The sequence below is a fragment of the Citrus clementina genome, unplaced genomic scaffold (assembly GCF_000493195.1).
Source record: "Citrus clementina cultivar Clemenules unplaced genomic scaffold, Citrus_clementina_v1.0 scaffold_3, whole genome shotgun sequence".
Taxonomy (NCBI): Eukaryota; Viridiplantae; Streptophyta; class Magnoliopsida; order Sapindales; family Rutaceae; genus Citrus; species Citrus x clementina.
This window is the reverse complement of record NW_006262339.1, coordinates 48,171,968-48,192,510: the sequence shown is the minus strand read 5'-3', so window position 1 is coordinate 48,192,510 and position 20,543 is coordinate 48,171,968. Positions and strand designations below refer to the sequence as shown.

Sequence of the window (20,543 nt, the reverse complement as noted above, 5' to 3'; positions counted from 1 at the left end):
AAAAAGTTTACGTCAATTAAAATTTCCTTAAAATCCTAAAAAAATTAAAATTACAAACTTAAAAAAATTATATTTTTATATCAAATAATTAAGATTTGTAATTTTATTACAAACTTTAAAAAATTATATTTTTATATCAAATAATTAAGATTTGTAATTTTATTACAAACTTAAAAAAATTATTTTAAGATTTGTAATTTTATTTTTTTAAGATTTTAAGAAAATATCAATAATTTGATCATGGTGAAAATAATTATTTTAATTACTTATGAAATTGTAAATATTTAGAATTGTAAATATTGGGGGTAATATTGTCTTTTTAAAGTCAACAGTTAGTCAATAAAAATTTTAACTAACGGTAAGGGGTCTTTTACAAATAAAATGATTTTCACCATCTACTTGTAACAGCCTCAAACCTCAGGGGAGATTTTTAAAAATTATCCTTACGGCTAAGGTGCAGGGTAGTAGGTAAGGGCCTATTCATACAATTTTAATACCTTCTGTCATTCGTTGATAAAACATATATAACTAGGGATATTTGAACAATATATAAAAATATCCCATTCTGCGTAAAATGAGTATTCCTAAGTAGTTTCTATATACCGGATGGATAGGGAATGGGATAGGATTAGGAGGTCGTGTATAAAATTAGAGATAAAACGCCAACCACCCAAAATATACATCAACAATCGATAATCATTCAAGTTGAAATCAATAATCGATCTAATTTTGTTCAGAAACGAATACCCTCGCACAAGCAAATCAATGGAAGATCAAGCCACCAGCCCGAAGGCACTGCAGCTATTCGTGAAGCTCCTAAACGGCAAAACAACAACCCTAAATTTTACAACCTGCCATGTGTACGGTCACGAGATTAAGAATCGGATCTACGAAGCCACCAAAATTCCCACCCACCTTCAGCGCCTCATCTACTCCGGCCTCCAGTTGAAGGACAGAACCGTAATATCGGATGATCACATCACCTTCAACCTCGTGCTCCGCCTCTTGGGAGGCAAAGGCGGGTTCGGATCGTTACTCCGTGGCGCGGCCACGAAAGCAGGTCAAAAGAAGACGAACAACTTCGACGCGTGTCGCGATATGAGTGGGCGGAGGCTGAGGCACGTGAACGCGGAGAAGAAGTTGGAGGAGTGGAAAGCGGAGGAAGAGGAGAGGAGGCTGGAGAAAATCGCGGAGGAGTTTCTCAAGAAGGCGGCGAAAAAGGGGAAGAAAGGAGTTGGTGATGGAGAAGCGGAGAAGTACGTGAAGAAATATAGAGATGAGTCGGCTGTGTGCATGGCTAAGGTGGAAGAAGCGGTCAGACGGGCATGTGCCGATGGAAAACGAAAGGCGGTGAAGTCGAACGAAATGGAGGCCAAGAGGATGAAGATTTGGTAAGACTTTACTTTCTTATTATTAGTTTTTTTACGGTTTAAATGATTTGTTTTCATTGATGATTGAATTTGTGAAACCCTAAGTTTCTTGGAATTTGAGTTGCTCTACTGTTGATTTCTATGGGATTTTTTTTTAATCCTTAAATCTAAATACCAGGAAATCTGAAATAGAGAAGTACTTTGTTATGCTGATTTCTTTGCTTTGATGAGAAATTTAGGGAAAGTTACAGGACTGTATTTCAAGGTTGTTATGCTTCCTTCTGGTTTATGTGAAACTGAAGTGAAAGGATTGGGAAATACATCATTTTAGTTGTACAATTAAATAACAAATATAGTGCTGTTGGTGTTATTTAGATCTTGAGAAGTTGTTCTTATTGTTTGTTGATGCTTAATTCTGTTCATTTTCATAGGATGGGGAAAAGGAAATTGGGTGAAATTGATGATGAGGATAGCAGTGAGGATGACGACGATGAGGAAAATGAGAAATCCATTGTTCTAAATAATGGGCATCATTCAGATACAAATAAGGAAACTGAGGGGAGTTCGGGTTCGGTTACTGGTGGGAAACAAGATAGAGTGCTTTCTGGTGGAGGTTCGTGTGAGAGTGGTTCTGAGGAAGAGAAAGATATTCTTGTGCAACAAAGCTCAGAATCTGGTGCAGAAGATGTATCTCGTGAGGAGAATGATATGGTTGAACCTGAAATTCATGTAGGAATGGTAATGCAGACTACAAGTACATCATGCTTAGACACTGCATTGGTTTCCGAAACTAAAGCTGCTCAGGCTGAAAAGCATGATTGCTGTGGTGAATTTGCATCTGAAAGTGTGGAGGAAATAATTGGTCAACCCCCAATCCCAAATGTCTTGAATTCAGAAAATGAGGAAAGTAGTGAAAAGAGATCTGTTGATGCTGAACCCAGTGGTTCCTCTGACTCTAAATCTGCAATTAATGATGGGGCAATTGTAGCAAATACAACATTGGCAGAGCTGGAAAGGCCGTTAAATTTTGATGAATTCAATTCAGCAGCTGAGATGGAGGTATGCTTGTGTAGTTAAATTTCTTTTTCTGTTCTTTTTCATCATTTTTGTGATTGACATAATTGATTAGTCTGTTAGCGTTCTGATGCAACCTAGTTACTTTTATTGCATTGAAGTATTCGTTTAACAAAAATAAGACGAGATTATGCCTTATTGCTGATTTCTGTTAATGAGAACAGTATTGGCTTGCCTTATTGCTTAATATTTTAGTCAATGAGAACACCCGTTGGCTTCAACAGCCACTAACTCCTTTATTGTCTTTCTTCGCCTGATATAGGTTCTTGGCCTCGAAAGATTGAAGTCAGAACTTCAAGCGCGTGGGCTGAAATGTGGGGGTACCTTGCAAGAACGTGCTGCCAGGCTTTTCCTACTTAAATCTACACCTGTGGAGAAGCTTCCAAAGAAGTTGCTTGCAAAGAAATGAGAGTTTTATCCAGTCGGCCTTTTATCTGAGCTGGTGCCGCTGTAGCCTTTCTCAAGCACTTTGTTTGCTTCAAAAGAACATGACTAGATTTAAGTGTATGTATCATGTGTTGGCATCTAATGTTACCAGATGTTTTGTTTAACTGAAGTAATGATACTCTGATGCTTGATATGTTTTGGTTAACTGCAGTAATGATACTCTGATGGTTGATGTTGGAAACCTATCAAGTGAGGAAGTAATAAGAAAATAGTTTGTTTGTTCCTCTTCTTTGATTATGACTGGTTAGTTAATTTTTTGCAGCAACTTGATGGTTGGTTAGTTAATTTTGCTTGGACTAAAAATAAGAAAACTTCACGTGATCAATAAAGGGCAAAAAAAAAAGGAAAAGAAAAGACGCCAAACTGCTATTTCTACCCGAAACGCTCAATAATAAACACGCCAAACTGCAATTTCTACCCGAAAACGCTCAATAATAAAATGCCGCGTTTATTTTTTAGATTGGAGTGAGAATTTTTGGATTAAGAGTGTGGAGTGGGAGTGTGAGTAGGGTGTTTACTTAGACTAAATGAAAGTATGAATTGTCAATCAGAATCTTAATTATTTGTTTACTTTGTCTTGGATTGGGAGTAAATTATTTTAAATTATAATTTTATCCTTATGTACAGAATTATAATTTGTAATTAAAAAATTAATATAAAATATTTAGAAAATAAAATAAATATTTTATTATATTTCTAAATTAATAATAATTACTAATATTTTTAATTATGTAAATCATAATTTTTTATTAATTTTAATTTAAATTATGTGAATAAAAATTATTAATAATAGCAACACAAATGAAATATTATTATTGATAATATAGTACAAAATTAATATTATTTTAGAATAAAATATTTATTATTATTAAATAAATAAATAATTAATATTTATTAAAATTAATGCTTAATATTATTAATTTAAATATAATATTTATTTATTTTTATTTTATTAAATTTAATAAAATAAATATGATATAATTATTATTTTTAATAAATATGATATTATTTATTTATTTATTTTTATAAAAATAAAATGGGAAGTGGGGGGAGTGGATTCCCACTCCCACCTCCTCTCATGGGAGTGGGAATCCCACTCCCCACTCCAAAATTGAATGGGATCCACGAATTCCCACTCCCACTCCCTCCTTTTTTAAGGTAAGTAAATACTGAAGTAGAATGAATCCACACTCCACACTCCTACTCCAAAAAATAAACACAAATTATATAACAGTGCCGGATGCAATTACAGAGAAGAAAAGGTCGGTTCTATTCTACAATGTTAGGGGTTCACAGAACTGGCATGGACAGGCGTTGCAGAATTTCTGCAAACAGGACATTTGTCATTCAATCGGAGCCACTCATCAATGCATTCAGCATGGAAGCAGTGTTTGCATTCTGGTATGCATCTGATTGTCTCTTGGCTGAGGAATTCGGATAAACATATAGGGCAAGCGCTGCTGTTCGGTCCAGGCAGTCGCTTGCTTTCTCCGAGGACTAGCTTTTGAAATGATTCAATGGTGGATTCATCCAGACCCACCGTCATTATGGGTGGCTGAGGTACTACTGCTGTTGGGGTCGAGTTAAGCTGCATGCTGCCAAGGCGACTCCTATCCGTGCAGCATGCACAAATTCCGATTGCAGAAGCGCATATTAGAGCTGGTATCGCAATCGACAGCGCAAGTATTCTGAACACTTGAAGACCACCATTTGATCCCCCTGAAAATTAACATCACTAAGGATCAGCCACCCTTCTGTTTATTACCTATAATCAGGCCGTTTAGTGTACGTAGAAGAATTTTGATAAATTAATAACTTTGGGATTATGAAAATTTTATTAATATAGTGAATATTAATATATCGATAAATTAGTGATTAATTTATAAAGATTATTTCACGTTCATAATAAATTTTTTTATGAAGTATAAATGTAGTATAATTAAATAATATAGTGATTTTATCAAACTTTATAATATAATTATAATTTGATCTTAATTGAATAAATCAATCATTTGATAAAACAATTACATGGAACTCATTTAAAAAGAAAAAAAAAATAGAGGCATTATATTTGGTTGATCTTTGTCTTATTTCATATGTTAAGTTAAAACGACTTCTCATATGAAAAGTGTAAAAAAATTAATGACGACACGAACAACAAAGAAAATCATTGACATATATTTTTATATTATTTAGTTTTAAATTAATTAATTAGTTAATTTATACATTAATTGTGTCTTAATAAAAAATAAAATATTTTAAAAATTTATTAAATTATTAATTTACCACGTGGTCTCAAGTTAAAATTTACAAAAACTATTATTTAATCAAAATTATAAATTTACTAAATACTAATTTAACGAGGTTCAACTGACAACTATTTTATTATACTTCTCAAATGTGAATGGAAATGTCGGAATAAGTGTGACTCAATAACAGAAAATTTATAACGAGTTCAACGTGTATCTCGATGCAACGTAAAAGCACCCAACGTGTATCTCGATGCAACGTAAAAGCACCCTTGTATTTTTCCCATAGGCGGCGAAACAATGCAACAAAAACATGGTCATCCAGAAGTCTGCGACTAATTTGGTCCCTTTCAGATGCTATGAAGTCTATGATTTACGTAGTAACATTCAGCACCTAAGAAAAATGAAGGGCCCAAAAAAAATGTACCAAGTAAAACCAATAAAGAAAGCGACCATCACCACCAACTCAGAGCACCTTAAAATAATGCTTGACCACAAATTACCAACATAGAAATTTTGGGTTTTGACTTTTGGCTTTATGAAGAGTAGACATTGTCTTGTAAATCAGAAGGAACAATATTATATGGATTATCCTATGTTACGTTGAATGTAATATACATACACTCATAGCAACAGTGATGGACCTCACCATTAGCATTGTTGCTGTGAGTATGTGTATGTTAGGTTCAACGTAATATAGCACTGATCATATTATATTTAAGTAATTACGTTTTCATTTCCCACATCCCCAGGATCTGACATTGTATTTCGATAGTCACTTTTTCTTTAATCTAATGCCAATAGCTTAAACGCTTGACATGCAATCAAAACAGTGTCTTTAGTTAAGTCAATTGCTTTAATAGGAAAAGAAATTTGCATGTGTGTGTGTGTGTATCCCCTGTATTTAAGTTTCTGTGGCCCTTCTTCTGATGGCAATTAGCATTCGATTAATCAAGATTAAGAAAGATAATTACCTGGTTTAGAATTGTTGAAACAACCAATTTCTTGACTATTTCTGCTCTTAAACCCGCAAATTTGACCTCTTGCTTCGCAATCAATGCAATCAGGCAAACTCCATGTTAACGGAAGGTCACTATTAAGGTCAATTATGAATCCTTCGTCATAGTGAACCGGCCTCGAAATTGGAACTGTCAATGTTGAAATTATCTGGCATGAAGATATCATTGAATTCACAAAACTCACGGAAGAAGTTGCTAAAACTGAAGTTGTTGAATTGCTGAGGCAATCGATGGTGGTGAAGCGGGACTTTATGACCTGAGCTGGGCAGCTGAGGAAAGTGTAGTTGTGAGAAACAAAAGTAGCAACGAAAGGAGAGCCGGAGAGATTGAAGCTTTGGAGCCGTTTGGGAAGGCAGTCTTCGGGGTCGTAGAGGTATATTTGTTGAGTGATGTAATTGATGTTGCGGACAAAAAATTCTCCAGAATTAGGAAGCTTGAGCACTGTTATGCCTTGGCTAGTGCAAGTAAGATTGAAACCAGGATAGCTACAGTTTTCGGGCTGCTTGCCGTGAAGTTGGAAGGGGAATCGTACGGGGATATTATCGGCACAAAAATGAACTTGGCAAGATTCTGAATGTATAAAGGAAAAAAGGAAGAAGAGAAAGAAGAAAACTTGTATGATACACATATTGATGATGAATGATGAAGGACTAATTCCAGAGACGAGCAGGACTAGTGGATAATTAAAGATGTTTGGTTTCGGGACTTCGTTGATTAAACTAAAAAACAAACCTGAAGTCAAAGACTATTTAATTGCTCTAGCTTTCTATGACAGCAAACTTCTTTGTAAATTTGCCCATAGGCAATAAGTTCAAGGCAAGTACAAGGGGAAAAGTCTATGCATACAATTTGTAGTACGGCATGCCGACGTATAGTTTGACAATAGAAATCCTTTAATGTTTTAAAAAGTGAAAACTGAAACCACTTCTATATTCATCAGCCTATGCTAATTTTTGAAGGCAAACGAAAAGAAATTAAGAAATGAACTTATGGCTCCTTCATTTTAAGAAGCATAACTACCTGAAAAACTCTACAGCAAAACTGAACTTCACGATTACAGACATTAACTAGTGGCTATAAATCTTGAATCGTAGATAAGACTTGTCCAGTATCTTGTAATAATTTCTACAATGAGGGGTAAGATCGGAATGATTGCTGAAGAATGATCCCCTCTGAACTTTGAGTTAGGCATACCAATTGTCCCGAAGTTAGAATTATCTGATATTTGCTAATATATATGTGAGAATTAAGCAGAATTACAAAAGCTGCTGTGAGATTCGGATCGATACAATATCGCCTTCGGGCCCAGCTTTCATGGTGTGGTACTTGACAAGAATTCCTACTCCCAGAAAGTCAAAAAGAAAATAATTGAAAAAATGTAGTTTGTATAGTTCAATCATGTTATATGAACGGCAATCAAAGAATGTACTGGCAATAGGCCCAAAAAAGAAGAAGAAGAAGTCAGCAGGCCTATCTGAAAAATAGACCACTAGTAACAATGGGGAGGCGGAAGTGAAGAGCTGAGAACATTCAAACAAATTTTTATGGATCTTCACACATTGTAAACATGTACCTTCGTTCTTTTGTAAATTGGTGTTGATAGCAACTGCATGAAAAGCAATTATGGCTTTTGGTAGCATCTCGTTTGGTTTGCCGGCCCATCTCTTGAGATCGAACACCCCTGCCAAATATTTCAAAACTGAATTATATTCATTCCACCTTCAATATCAGAAATAATCCTTTCTCGGTCATAAGCTCTATCCCGATCCATATCCCGGAGTAACCAGCCCAATAGATTCTAGTTGTCATCCGTTGGAAAATTCGGTTATGATCTTTCTGATAAAGTTCTGTTACTGTACACAATGTAAAACACATTTTCATAATTCATATGGCCATGCACCTCATGGTTTCCTCAATTTTATGTCAACAAAGTCCCAAGTGTTTCAGCGATTCAAGAGCAAGTTAAAGCTAAATGTTAGGTTCTTATCAAACGAAAGTTCTTTAACAGCATTAATCTTTCATTCAATTGGATTGACATTGTTGATAAAGGAAAGCTTGAAATCTTAGGGTAGCCATATCGGCTATTTGAGAATATGTCAGTGAAAAGCTATTCTAAACCCAAAGTACCTCATTTGCATTCTTAGATCATCTTTGATCAGGCATTCTACCAAATAGTTTTCAGTTTCACCTAACTCATGCTCCTTGATGCTGTGGAAAATATTATTACACCTTTCACATGAAAACTTTAGAGACAACGTTCCTATCCAGTGGCTGAAGCAGACTTTATTTTTGCGGGTTTGTCTTGTTATGACTAATGAGCATATTGTGAATCTTTCTTGGTGATATGGACTGAACACGGTGAGTTAGACGAGTATAGTGTACAAAATGAAGATTTACCTGCTGATTGACAGTCCTTGAAGTGATCCACATCAAAAATTCCTGCGGAAGCTGCCCGTACATCCTTTTCAATTTTATGAGATCCAATAAGCTCATACTCCCAGCTTCTATTCAGGAAACCCTCACTCAAGAACAGCTCTATATGCCTGGCTTCTAGCATCTGCATTGTTCCTACACGGAAAAATGCGAGTTTTCTTGCTTCACAACTCGTGGTATGCCTTTTTACTAAATAATGAAACAAATTAAATGAAAAAAAAAATTTCTCGGTATCTCTTTCAATAATCGCCTGCTACAAATATCCAAGAAAGAGAGCACATCACAAATTGTTAGTTGAAGAATCTTGAAGGTCATGGTCCTCATGGATTTCTAATCCTCAGTGACAGGGTTCTACCACATGAAGTATATTGCACTATATTTTAAAAGTAATCTCACATTCTGTGATCTGGACCTACGGTCCAGCACTAGGCTTATTACCAAAGCAGTGTTACATATCTAGTGATCACAACCCTAACCACACATCTTATCTAACAAATTAATCTAACAACCAAAAAAAAAATCCATGCCCTGCTTTTATGAGCAATTAGGCATTTAATCTCACCTTCACATGTATCAAGGTTACAAGCAGGGCATCGAACTAGCTGCAAATCTGAAAGAATCAACCACATTGACGTGCACGATTAGTTGGGCTAATGACTATGACATTCCAAATATGAACGCAATTTAAAAGTAACAGCAGGATACTTCAATCGATTTTACAGTACCAGCTATCCATATCCCAGTTTTAATGTTTTTCAACAAGCAGGATCCACAGGCCTTCAGCATCTTCTCAATAGTTTTTTCTTTTATGATTCTAACGGGCAAGTCCAGCTTGTCCGTCAGGAGTGCTTCTTGTGAATCGAATAGAAATGCACCAATTCGCATCCAATCTGATTCGTTCGGTAAAAAGACGAAACACAGTGAAGAAATTTCATTAGCCGGCAGATGCACTGAAGCATGAGCTTCCACATTTATTATTGTTGGTACAACAAATATTTTGCATAAAAAGGCAAGCTACTCATATACTTACTAAACCTATAGGCATGAAATGCGTTCGTGGACTAACAATATAAGTAGGCATGGCAGGTTGAGAGGAAATTTGAACTGATGGGCAATTAGTTTGCCATTACTCTTAATTGCCACTTAGAAACCCAAATGAGATCATCTTAATCATGATATAATCTATCTAACGCAGTTAACAGTTAAAGCCCAATATAAAATCATAAGTTCCTGTTCACTTCATTGTACCAACCAGGATGCTATCAAGTTTCTTCCATATATCTGATAAGGGTAATCCAAGGGTGAAAAACTGAAAATGGTTACAAACTTTGAGCTTTATTTATTGAATCCTTTCTAGTTTTAATTATACAACTATAATTCTTTAAACAGAAAATGCTGAAAGAAAGAACTACCAAGATGTTTGTCCGGCTGACGAAACAAGTAAGAATGACTCCCATCTGCAATAATGAATTATAGCGATAAGACTGTGATGATGATAGTGACAGTATTAAAAAAGGCATATTAAAAAGGCAAAACCAAAGGGATTTCGTCTATACCAAAAGCCGTAGCGTAGATCTTGGTCCAGTTAAAGGACACGTGGCGTGGATCGGGGACCTGAAGATCACGCAGGCACGCGAACTTCCAAACGCAGTCATGCATAATAACGTCGTGGAACCATTTGCTCGTCAACGCCAGCTTCAGCAGAGATTTTCCGTCCAAAAACCTCGCTATGTATGTCCATATGTCCACGTCATACCTTTTTTTAGCCCAAAAAAAAATTATTTAATACTATCTTTTTTTTAAAAAATAATAATAGCTAAACCGAGTAAATAACATCAACTGCAAAACTGATTTAACAATTTGACTCATTTCAAATTTAACGCAGATCTGTGCTTTGAAGATTAATTTGGCAGGCTAGCAAAAAGCTCAAGAGAATGGCCAGTTTTAGCACTCCAATTTCGAAAACATAAAATTCACGAGTTAATTTCAAAACTAAATTCTCATGATTATTCTGTTTGGCTAAAGAGAAAACAGAGGAAAATTGAAGAAATTGTGGCCTCAAAACTTAAAAGAGTTCATTCAAATATGAGATAACAGAATCTTCTAATTCTCAGACGAGGTTATTTTTTGCTTAGTCAGTAAACTGGAACAACAGAGAACATGAGATTCAATATCTTGTTAAATTTCTAAACACATTATTTTCGCAGCTACCAAACAGTTGTCAAGAATCAAAATGGAAAACTGTTTTGAAACAGAAGAATAAGAATAAACGATTCTCAACCGATCTGTTTATAGAGGTTGGGAATAATGTTTGGAAACGATAAATTGCTTTCTCAAAGTAGAACATCAAATTTTTTCCTAAAAACATCTCATACCAACTGGTAAACAACCGAACAACCTTCTTCTACAAACAACTTCGTCAAATAGATTTTGAAAACAAACAGATCTCAAGCTTGAGAAAATTTCAAATAATCTGATAATTGAAGATCATATCATCCCAGATTCGGAGATCAAATATGATGAAACGGTTATTGTCTTCGAAATTCAGATTCCAGAGTACCTTAAAAGCTCGTATTCAGTTAAATTGAATGAAACAAAACAAGAGCTCAGAATTTTAAATCAAAATTCGAAAAACATGAATTGATTTAAATTTCACTAAAATTGATTAAATATGCAAGCGTAAAGTATACGAATATGAGAGTAAGAATTTGGAATGAAGTGGAGATATGGCTCGAATTCAAAGTTCATTGTTGAAGGAGAGTCTATAGAGAGAAAGTACCAGCTGAAGAGGGATAAAGAAGCATGGTAAGGGCAGCAAGGAGAGCTGCAAACGCAAAGTCCCTTGTTTCTTTTCAATCTCTTCCTCATTTCTCTGTTTCTCTCTCTGAGAAATTTCAAAATGACTTCAACTCTCAGTCTTCCGCTTTATATAGGCGCGCCAAATGCAAGATTTAAAAAGAAAGTAAAATTCAAGTAGTTCATCATGGATCGGAATTCCGGTTCTCGTGATGGGCCGGGCCTGGCATGCCTCAAGGATATCCCAATAATATTACTACACGTCCACCTAAAGTCCTGATTAAGACAATTTACCGCCCACCTATATTATCAATTTTCCTTTGATTCCTTTTTTTCACCCATTTTTTGGGGTTTGCTAAGATAACTAACACCATTAAGAATAAGAATTGCTTCATCACGGTTTGTTGAATTTTAGCCATTACTGCCGCAAGGCTACGAATCTCGTGGTGAAAATTGACGTATGTGGTTTCGGTTCCACCATTACCAGGAGATTGGCGCTCTGCCAGGCCATGTGAAAATCTCAACAAAATGGAGTATAGAAGCATAAGATTAGGATGGCCCCCTTTTTTTCCTATAAAACCACCCTTGTTGATTATTAACCCACCCCGATAATTGAAAATGAACATATTTTGCAACTAGATCTAATCAATACTAAAAGTACCTGTCAATTTAATATTTATAATTTTTTTTTTTTAGGTAGGAATTTTTTCCTTTTCAAATTCTCTTATCTTTTCTTGTTCCTCCGTCAAAGCAATATTAAATATTTTTTTTCTTTTTCAGATTCTTATCATTGCATATCTTCCATCTCCATCAATGGAATGCAATATTAAGTTCTCCCAATTCCCCCCCCCCCCCCATTTAAAAGTTTAGAAGAGTTAAACATAAAACTTATGGATTTATACAGTATAAAAAATTTAACTTCTAAATTGTAATACAGATAATAATTTAATTAACAATTACTCATTCACCTTATTTAAACAAAATGACAAAAAATGGGGGCAAATCTCGCCACCATAAGATAAAAATATTAAACTTGCAGTTCATCCGAGGAAAAAGGGAAAATGTGCTGGTAAGTTGAAACATGGTCAATTCGCAGAGCACTTCAACGGGAAAACAAAGTAACATTCACAAGACGAATCGGAATCTGAACATTCTATAAAGTCTACATCAATTTACAAAAATACCACCACTAAACAGCCAGCCGGCGATTGATGTATTTACATTTTTATTGCCATCTAAAGAATTACAAAAAAATGGACCAAATATTTTCGAGACAAGAAGAAAAAGAAAATTACAAAGCTAGACTGGCAATGTGAGATTCACAAAAATGAAGATAAGGTGGTTACTCTTAGCAGAAAGATAGAACCTAGTTCATAAACATCCGACAGTTAGGAGCTTTACATAGGCAAGGGACTTTCAATTCGTCATGCTCATCCGGATCAAATAAGTAATCATACCTGTAAAATAAATAAATAAAAGCACAATAATTTATTCCTCAACCAAGAAACCAAAATTTATATTGTTTGTTGGGGGGTAGTGGTGGGGAAGATCATACGTTAATTCATCACCAGCTGACACATTGGTCTTAGCAATAAGAACTATCCGGCTCTCGCAATCTCCCACACTCATGATCCTTGCATAGCAGTTAGGCATGCACTGCAACAGAAGGAATAAATTTTTAACATCATTTTAAAAATGCTACCACATAGGGCCAAATAAATGTATGAACTAAGAATCAAGGTCGAATTTCATATAACAGTTGCAACTACAATTAATGAAACAGAAGTAATTTTTGGTTCATAAAACAGTTGCAACAACAATTACTGACTTAAGCACAAAATAGAAGCAACTTTTGGTGACTACAACAAGACCAATGGGTGGAAACAGGCGTGAAGCTCAGGTTCTAAAAGCAACACTAATCATTAGAACCTGAAAGATCCAGACCAAATCAAAATTGTTGTCTCCTTATAATCACTTTCCTTAAAATAATGCATTTTTTTCCTTTTTTGGCGTTATTTTGTCGTAGGCTCAAATGGTGCAATGCAAGTAACCAGGGTCTGAGAACTTCAGATACCAGGAGAGCAGAACCAAGAAAAGCAGGGTATACAATGCCTTTGCACAACCACATGCACCGATATAAGTATTAATTGACAGAATCTGTGTACGGTCAACACAAATTTCACTAACCTAACCCAAGCCAACCAAATCCAAACTCAGACTAATTGATCAGGCAAAAGAATGAGGAAATTACAAGTTAGGGTAGAGCTTCATATATATATATATAGAGAGAGAGAGAGAGAGACAAACACCCCAAAGAGAATCTTGAAGATTTTGTTATTAACTTTTGTAACAAGAACTTACTGAATGGTTGATTAAGCGAGCTATATTCCCCTTATTTGTGGCATCAATTACCACTTCCTCACTGATCTTGAATAGCTGCAGGAACCATTAATTTAAAGATTAAATAATCCAATAAATATTAAAACAAAGCATATAGCAGCAATAATAAAAAGTTGTTCTGCCCTAAATCAAGTGGGGGTTGAAGCAAGGTGGATGAAAAGGAGGTAGCCATTTTCACAAAGCCCACAGAAACCAAAGCAGGAAAAGTCCTCAACAAATATACCATGTTGGCACCTGCTTGCCAGACAGGTGAATGCTGTGAACTCCATTATCTCCATTGCCCTACATTGAACCTTTTCTTTTAGGAAGATGCCTATCAATTTCTCTCATCTACAATTTTCACATCATATTTATACTATTGACAGACTTTTCAAAAGTCCCAAAAGCCCAAGTTTCAAACAAATCAATTATTACCATTAAACACCTAGGAAAGGATAGATAGTTCACCACATTGAGAAATTCAAACTCTTCATCACACAAGAAAGGAACAGTAAGTTATAATTGCAATCAAATAATACAAGCTCTGCCACAACAATCCCATGGTCACGGCCATGGATTACTGAATAAGGAACTCACATAGCAATCTTTGCCTTCTTTACGATATTGTTTCTCCCTTAGATCAGCAATGCTTTGAGTTACCTGCTCACCACGATACTCAACAACCTGGAGATATAAATGCCTTCTATAACTATCACATCACTAATGAGGAAACCAGACACTGATTGTCTTATTCGAGGTATCAAAAAAATTCCAGACAAGTTGAATACTTAAACCCACAAGTTTGAAAATGGATAATTGTAAAATCTTAATTTAGTACCATTTCTCCTTCTTGAATATGTCTACGAGCGAAGAGGCCCCATCCATGTATGCCAGATTTCCCGAAACAAACCCGATGCTTTTCAGTTCTCTGAGGACAGCAACCCACCCCCCCCCCCCCCCCCCCAAACAAAAAAAAATTTGAGATGATGGCCTGTAGGCATCAGTCATTTCACATTAAAAATGATGGTGTACCTGTAAGTGGTAAAGTCTTTCCTTGAATGAAGAGAAAATCTCAGGTTTATCAACTTCCTGTCATAAGACAAAATAAGCATGTAAGTATAAAATGGAATATTACCAGCAAACAAAAACAATCTAAGGAAACGATGAGAAAAAAATAAAACAAAGACAAGAATATCACTTTATATGTGTTCAAGCTAATAACTGCATCCAAAGAATGATGTCTTGGCCCCATTGGTCGGTGGCATATCGGCTCCCTTTCCATGCTCTGCAAACAAGAAGAAAAGAGATAGATCACAAGAAGTCAGCTACAAACTAAACAAAAGTCACATCTGACATGACATTTTGTACCAAAAGAAACGCAACCTCGAAAAAAGCATGGCTAAAATTTCAACAATTCCTTTTTTAAAAAGTATAAGGTTCCCAAATTCATCACCTTATTCTTTGATCGTTTGAAAACACGACATCTTGAAGCAGATAGAGGTTCGAAGTCATTAGTATCAGGGGATGGTGATTCAGAGTCCTCTGTTCTCTTAGCTGAAACCAGCCTTGAACCACGGAAACAGCCTCTCTGGTTCTGAAGCAAGCTTCTACCAGCAAAAACCCCTGTTGGAGTGTGGAAAGCTACAACAGCATCTGGATTTGGGGTCCTGTACCAAAAATCAAGATACGAAGGAACGAAGACCAAAAACCATAAGATATGGTGCATAAAGTTGGACAATTCTTTTGTCTTTCAATGGAAGAACAGATTGAAATCAGAAAATATGAAAAATAAAGAAACCAATGAACAGTAAATTTTTCCAACCTGTGGACAGCACAGTATATCAACTTCCTTGTTATCTGTTTGCCATACCTCTCCAAGCTGTGTATCTGAAGTTCAATATTAAAAATTAATGAAATAATTTACAACGTTCAACCCTCATTTCCTTAATGCACTGACCATTGTAAGCAAAATCATGTGTGAAAAATAAGAAAAAAAAATCATTTTTAATCACTATCTTCCATTGTAGACATATTCCATGAAATTACAACTCTCAAAAAATGAATTTGTTTACGAGCAAAGAACAATAAGACTTACTTCCATGCAGTATCCTGCTCTTGAGGCACACATTGCATGAAAATACGTGGCACACTTGCAACACTGAGTGCACGAACCATGAGTTTGCTTACAGATTATGCAACTCTGCAGTCAATACATTTAAGAAAAATTTCAGAGACAAGCAGTCAACTCAACACCCATACACTAAAAGAAAATAATAATAATAAATAAATAAACCAATGCCAAGAGAACTTTCTTTAAATGAATGCGAAATAGAACCCAAGCATGGCAGGGACAGTCTTTAAGCACTGCCTTAAAAAGATGCTTGATTGAAGTAGGAGGAAAGAAAGCTCATTAGATGATCATCATAACCACATCATACCTTTAAAAACAAATTTGTTGGAATTCTAAGAATTCCAGTTGCCGGTTCCATTTTCTCATGATTCAAGAAACCAATCTCAGGCCGGAACCAAGCGCATGTAACATGAACCCAAAGAGTTTGAACATCTGTTGGTTTCAGTGCACCCCCTAAAAAAGCAGTTTCAACATGTTAAGACAAGCTGGCATTGAAGACAAGCCCTTTGTCAGACATAGGTAGACATGTAGTCTGACTTACATTGCTCAGTATGCATAATCAAAAATCAGTTCTAAATATGATGAGACAGACAAGCATTGAGATTGGAGCCAACATTTTCAGAGAAAATCATAACTGCATTAAATACTAATGCTCAGAATACATAATCAAAATGCTACATCATCACATTTATATTTGCTAATAGGCAAAGAGAAATCATAAATGGAAGTATAACTATTACGATTGCAGCATCATCTAAATTAAATTGGAATCAACCAATATTTTAGAAGTCCTAAAAGAAGCGACATAACTACTGTTTTGTTTTGCATATTTCAAAAAAAAAAAAAAGTTTCACAAGACCATGCAGAAACTATAAATTATGGCACTGACCATTTTCTTTCCATTTCAACTACAGGTAATACTTACATGTGTCATGTGTGTAAATACACTATCTACGCATGCCATATACAAAAAAAACAGAACAGTTAAGAACTATTACCACATTCAATTACGAGGACATACCTCTCACAGGACAGAGGCAACATTTCCTCTCAGCATTAGGCATTTCGCATGCTCTACAAACCCATGAGGTAAAATCTTGAACATCAGTTACCCCATAGCATTCTTGGTGAACAGCTATCTGGCACCTGAACAAATAACAATGCCATTTAGGTTGAGAAAAAAATCAATAAATAAAGAAAAAAATCTCCAAAAGAATACAATATAAGCTTCAATCCCCTTGCCTGCAAATGGTTTATCATTTAACCACCCCAATCTAACTGGTATCAAGAGACAACCAATAATGACCTACCTATTGCAGATAATAATTTTATTGTAGTCCCAGTCTTCAACCCATCTACAGATAGCACATCTTTCAGTTGTCCATTTTACAGAAACAGGCTCGTACTTCTCTGTAGCAATAAAAAACTGTTATGTAAGTTTCCCAATACTGAAACATCACAAAAATTTCTAGTTAAAATTTTTGAAACCCCTAAGAACACCACATCAACCCTCCCGCCACCCCAACTCCCCCCCCCCGTGGGGGGGAAAAAAAAAAAAAAAAAAACAAAAACCACCACAACCACCACCAAAATGAAAAAAAAAAAAAAACAAAAGCAACAACAACAACAACAATAATGATAATAATAATAATATCAACATGTAAATATTTCAAGGATGTGCCTATTACCTTTCATAAAAGCAAGTAGCTTTTTCTCATCTAATTTTACTGGATCCATAGCATCAGCATTAAATTCAGTGATCTGCATTGTCTTCGATGTTAATAAAAACCATACATTTAAGAATCAAAACTTAATATGTACATATATAGCCATAATGTTTTGTTAATTGACAGATCAGATGGCTATCGGGATGTTCAATTGTTCACATGTCTACAATTAGAAAATAAAACATAGAAAAGGGAAGAGGGGAGCAGGGTTACATTCTGTCCACAAAAATAATCCAATATTCCCTGATAGGAGCAATCACTATAGATAAGGTAATTACATTTCTTGCTGATTCACTAAAGTTGGAAGGGAAACTGATGAAGCAGGCTATGGCTTTAAGGAAGGAAACTACATTTATGAGCAACAATCACTGAGAACCAAGATAGTAGATAGCTGTGATTTCTTTTAATCATCAATACATTAAGCCAATAGCCTCCAATAATGACCAAAAGTTCTAAACAATTTAATATACAGATAAAAAGAATTATAAAAACAAGATGAAAGAATCAATACGAACCCATTTCCCCAGTGGTAGCATAGTGCCCAGAACTTTCACGCTATACTTCCATTTTTTTGCTCTACAGCCAGTGTGGCGTTCCCATTCACTAAGTGTTAGCTTTTTCGGCCCACATGATCGACACCTACACACAACTCTAAAGGAAAAAGGGCAAAACATCAGTTTAGCTCAGCTATTTTTTAGAATATTCTATTCAAAACAACTTTGCCATAAACCAAAATAGTGCAACCAGAGTTCCCTACTGAAAAAACCAAGTCAAATAATCAAATAACTTGTTGACAATGTATGTGTGGCTATTAATAAGTATTTCCAAATAAAGAGTGTGAACAAACATTTTCCGAAAGAAAGAATGGGGAGGAGGATAGAAAATGTCAGCCCTAACAGAATTTTTCAATTTGATTCTTTTAACAAAAAGAAAAAAACAATAACGGTCTTATTAAACTTATCAAGGACATTAATAAGTTCTGAGGCTTACAAATGAAGTTTTGGAAAATATGCTCCTTCGACGTCATTGCATACTACCATTATCTTGTCAGGCAGCACCATTTGCCCGTCATTTTCTACAGCACTGTCAAAAAATATTGTTTGGTATAATGTTTAAAAATTCACATCAAATGAACATCCATAATACATAGCCAAAGTAAAACATCAGATGTCTGTAGGATTAAGTTAACATACCTGACACCTGGCTGCCATTTTCCTATATTTGATGATTGAAATTTAAACTTTACTCTGCAATTCGGGCAATAATAATCAATGTGCTCCAGATCCTTCACAGCATAATCAAGTCAGTGAACCCCCAAACTCCATGAACATAATGAATAACATAAATAAAAACAAAATAAAATTACAAATTAGGTAGGTGTACCTTAAAATGTTTGCCAGAAATTTCGTCACACTCAGCATGCACCCAAACATTACAACCGTCACAACATACCTGCTCCAGAGAAGTAAAACAATATTTTCTCAGTGTTTTTTACCCCCACCAAAAAAATATATATATACTAGCCCCACCGGAAGTGTGAATAATCTCACCCAATTCCCACTATCTGAATGGTGCCAAATATTCTTGCATATGCCACAGTACTGCTCTGATTTTTGTAACTGTAAAAGGAATAAATGTGGAGATCATGTTAAGAAAAACAGTTAATCTATTTCTTCCATCAATAGAAAAATAGAAGCTACATTCATGTCAAATAAAATTCAAGAATAGAGTCTTACGAACCTTAGAACAATGTTTATAAAAACTGGGTTTCAGATACTAAGCCTTTCATTCTCTTCAACTTGCAAGGTCGAAATAAGCCACAACCGTCACACACTCTTGCAACCTTATAACATGCATTCTGCAGCAGTTGATTAAACAAATGAATTCTTGAAACACAAAACAAAACTATCTGATCACTACCTACGGAAATATATTATCCAATAACCCAAAGTAACAGTTGAAAATACAAACACAAACATCCAAAGTGTTAGAAAATAAGTGTTAAGGAAAGCAGAATTTTGTGTGTACAACCACAAACAATATTATTGAACGGGTACAGTCCCCGCACAGTCTAGTAGAGTGACTATCACACAGGATGAGAACCACTAATCCACTAGAAAACATTGCACGAAAATTCCACGATGGGAAAAGTGACTAAGATTGGATTTTAGCGCCTACGACAAGACATGAAAAATTTTAAAAAGTACAAGCAATCCTCCAACTTGAAGTAGGACTGCAACAGCAATGGGAAAGGGCCAGAAACAGCACAAAGAATATATCAAATGGTACCATCAGCACCACCTGATAACAAGACAAAAATAATTCAAATGCCAGAATATCAAAGTAAGAGGAGAGTGAGAAAAGAACAGCCTCAAACAAGTCATGAAGAAGGATATAACATTGTAGATGGATGGTAAACCTAAGCTAGTGTATAAACTTTCAATTCATCACCACAAATTTAAAAAAGCAGATTCAGTTCATAACTGCATGCAACATGTACATCTGTGTAGCAGTACTTTGAAAAGTTTACCTAATTTATTAACTTAATTCAGATGTTACACAAGCCTCTTCTGTGCAAATCATCCAAGAATTGAATATTTAAGTAACAGTTTTATGGTAAACAACAAGACAGAAAAACCAAAGCTAATTTAATTTAATCATATGCATGTGAATCTTGCTGAATAGTGATTAGAGCCTTGCAACGCATCCGTGAAATTTCAATGCACCACAAAGTAGTGAAATTATGAAGAACTTACCTGATTCTGAGGGCAGTATTCCAGATCCTGACCTGAACCCGTGGCCTCTTGGCCTCTGCGGGAATAAGCTTCTGGACCAATTTGCCCAATAGCAAGGTTCAAGTCCAAAAAACCATTTTTCTGCCAAAAACTGCCTCCTCCAAGGCAATCTGAAAACCACTG

At 35.3% G+C, this 20,543-nt stretch overlaps 4 protein-coding genes across 4 annotated transcripts in view; 1 reads left to right on the top strand and 3 right to left on the bottom strand.

Annotated features, from left to right (window-relative positions):
• Nucleotides 1-574: 574 nt before the first annotated feature.
• On the top strand, nt 575-3,117 carry LOC18048563 (replication stress response regulator SDE2). The gene is made up of 3 exons (XM_006444793.2): nt 575-1,391; nt 1,802-2,429; nt 2,707-3,117. Exons 1-3 carry the CDS (start codon nt 766-768, stop codon nt 2,851-2,853), a joined length of 1,401 nt encoding a protein of 466 aa, XP_006444856.1. The 5' UTR covers nt 575-765; the 3' UTR covers nt 2,854-3,117.
• Nucleotides 3,118-4,132: 1,015 nt separating this feature from the next.
• Nucleotides 4,133-6,879, bottom strand: LOC18048562 (putative RING-H2 finger protein ATL21A). Its single transcript, XM_006444792.2, has 2 exons — nt 6,115-6,879; nt 4,133-4,610 (listed from the first exon to the last, which is right to left on the bottom strand). The coding sequence occupies exons 1-2, from the start codon at nt 6,785-6,787 to the stop codon at nt 4,174-4,176; spliced, it is 1,110 nt and encodes a 369-aa protein (XP_006444855.1). The 5' UTR covers nt 6,788-6,879; the 3' UTR covers nt 4,133-4,173.
• A 489-nt stretch (nt 6,880-7,368) lies between these two features.
• LOC18047017 (probable F-box protein At3g61730) lies at nt 7,369-11,460 on the bottom strand. Its single transcript, XM_006444791.2, has 8 exons — nt 11,372-11,460; nt 10,149-10,348; nt 10,005-10,049; nt 9,318-9,482; nt 9,155-9,202; nt 8,557-8,727; nt 7,733-7,840; nt 7,369-7,498 (listed from the first exon to the last, which is right to left on the bottom strand). Exons 1-8 carry the CDS (start codon nt 11,458-11,460, stop codon nt 7,416-7,418), a joined length of 909 nt encoding a protein of 302 aa, XP_006444854.2. The 3' UTR covers nt 7,369-7,415.
• Nucleotides 11,461-12,489: 1,029 nt separating this feature from the next.
• LOC18047016 (histone-lysine N-methyltransferase ATX3) overlaps nt 12,490-20,543 on the bottom strand; it is a 9,594-nt gene continuing 1,540 nt past the window's right edge. Inside the window, 23 exon segments of the mRNA XM_024188186.1 lie at nt 12,490-12,845; nt 12,944-13,044; nt 13,750-13,824; nt 14,365-14,451; nt 14,606-14,695; nt 14,800-14,856; nt 14,966-15,052; nt 15,221-15,434; nt 15,590-15,654; nt 15,863-15,967; nt 16,206-16,351; nt 16,920-17,044; nt 17,209-17,308; nt 17,587-17,659; nt 18,141-18,276; nt 18,616-18,708; nt 18,819-18,910; nt 19,009-19,077; nt 19,176-19,244; nt 19,366-19,381; nt 19,383-19,483; nt 20,382-20,501; nt 20,504-20,540. Coding sequence (XP_024043954.1) covers nt 12,755-12,845; nt 12,944-13,044; nt 13,750-13,824; nt 14,365-14,451; nt 14,606-14,695; nt 14,800-14,856; nt 14,966-15,052; nt 15,221-15,434; nt 15,590-15,654; nt 15,863-15,967; nt 16,206-16,351; nt 16,920-17,044; nt 17,209-17,308; nt 17,587-17,659; nt 18,141-18,276; nt 18,616-18,708; nt 18,819-18,910; nt 19,009-19,077; nt 19,176-19,244; nt 19,366-19,381; nt 19,383-19,483; nt 20,382-20,501; nt 20,504-20,540 — 2,149 coding nt within the window. The 3' untranslated portion in view covers nt 12,490-12,754.

Excerpts from the sequence above, each read along its gene's own strand:
- LOC18048563 (XM_006444793.2), top strand. The coding sequence starts at position 766 with ATGGAAGATCAAGCCACCAGCCCGAAGGCACTGCAGCTATTCGTGAAG. Across the intron at positions 1,392-1,801 it reads GCCAAGAGGATGAAGATTTG|GATGGGGAAAAGGAAATTGG; the intron begins GTAAGACTTTAC and ends TCATTTTCATAG. Across the intron at positions 2,430-2,706 it reads ATTCAGCAGCTGAGATGGAG|GTTCTTGGCCTCGAAAGATT; the intron begins GTATGCTTGTGT and ends CGCCTGATATAG.
- LOC18047017 (XM_006444791.2), bottom strand. The coding sequence starts at position 11,460 with ATGAGGAAGAGATTGAAAAGAAACAAGGGACTTTGCGTTTGCAGCTCT. Across the intron at positions 8,728-9,154 it reads TAACCTTGATACATGTGAAG|GAACAATGCAGATGCTAGAA; the intron begins GTGAGATTAAAT and ends TTTTCCGTGTAG. Across the intron at positions 7,841-8,556 it reads CAAGGACTGTCAATCAGCAG|GGGTGTTCGATCTCAAGAGA; the intron begins GTAAATCTTCAT and ends AATATTTGGCAG.
- LOC18048562 (XM_006444792.2), bottom strand. The coding sequence starts at position 6,787 with ATGTGTATCATACAAGTTTTCTTCTTTCTCTTCTTCCTTTTTTCCTTT. Across the intron at positions 4,611-6,114 it reads TTTCAACAATTCTAAACCAG|GGGGATCAAATGGTGGTCTT; the intron begins GTAATTATCTTT and ends GTTAATTTTCAG.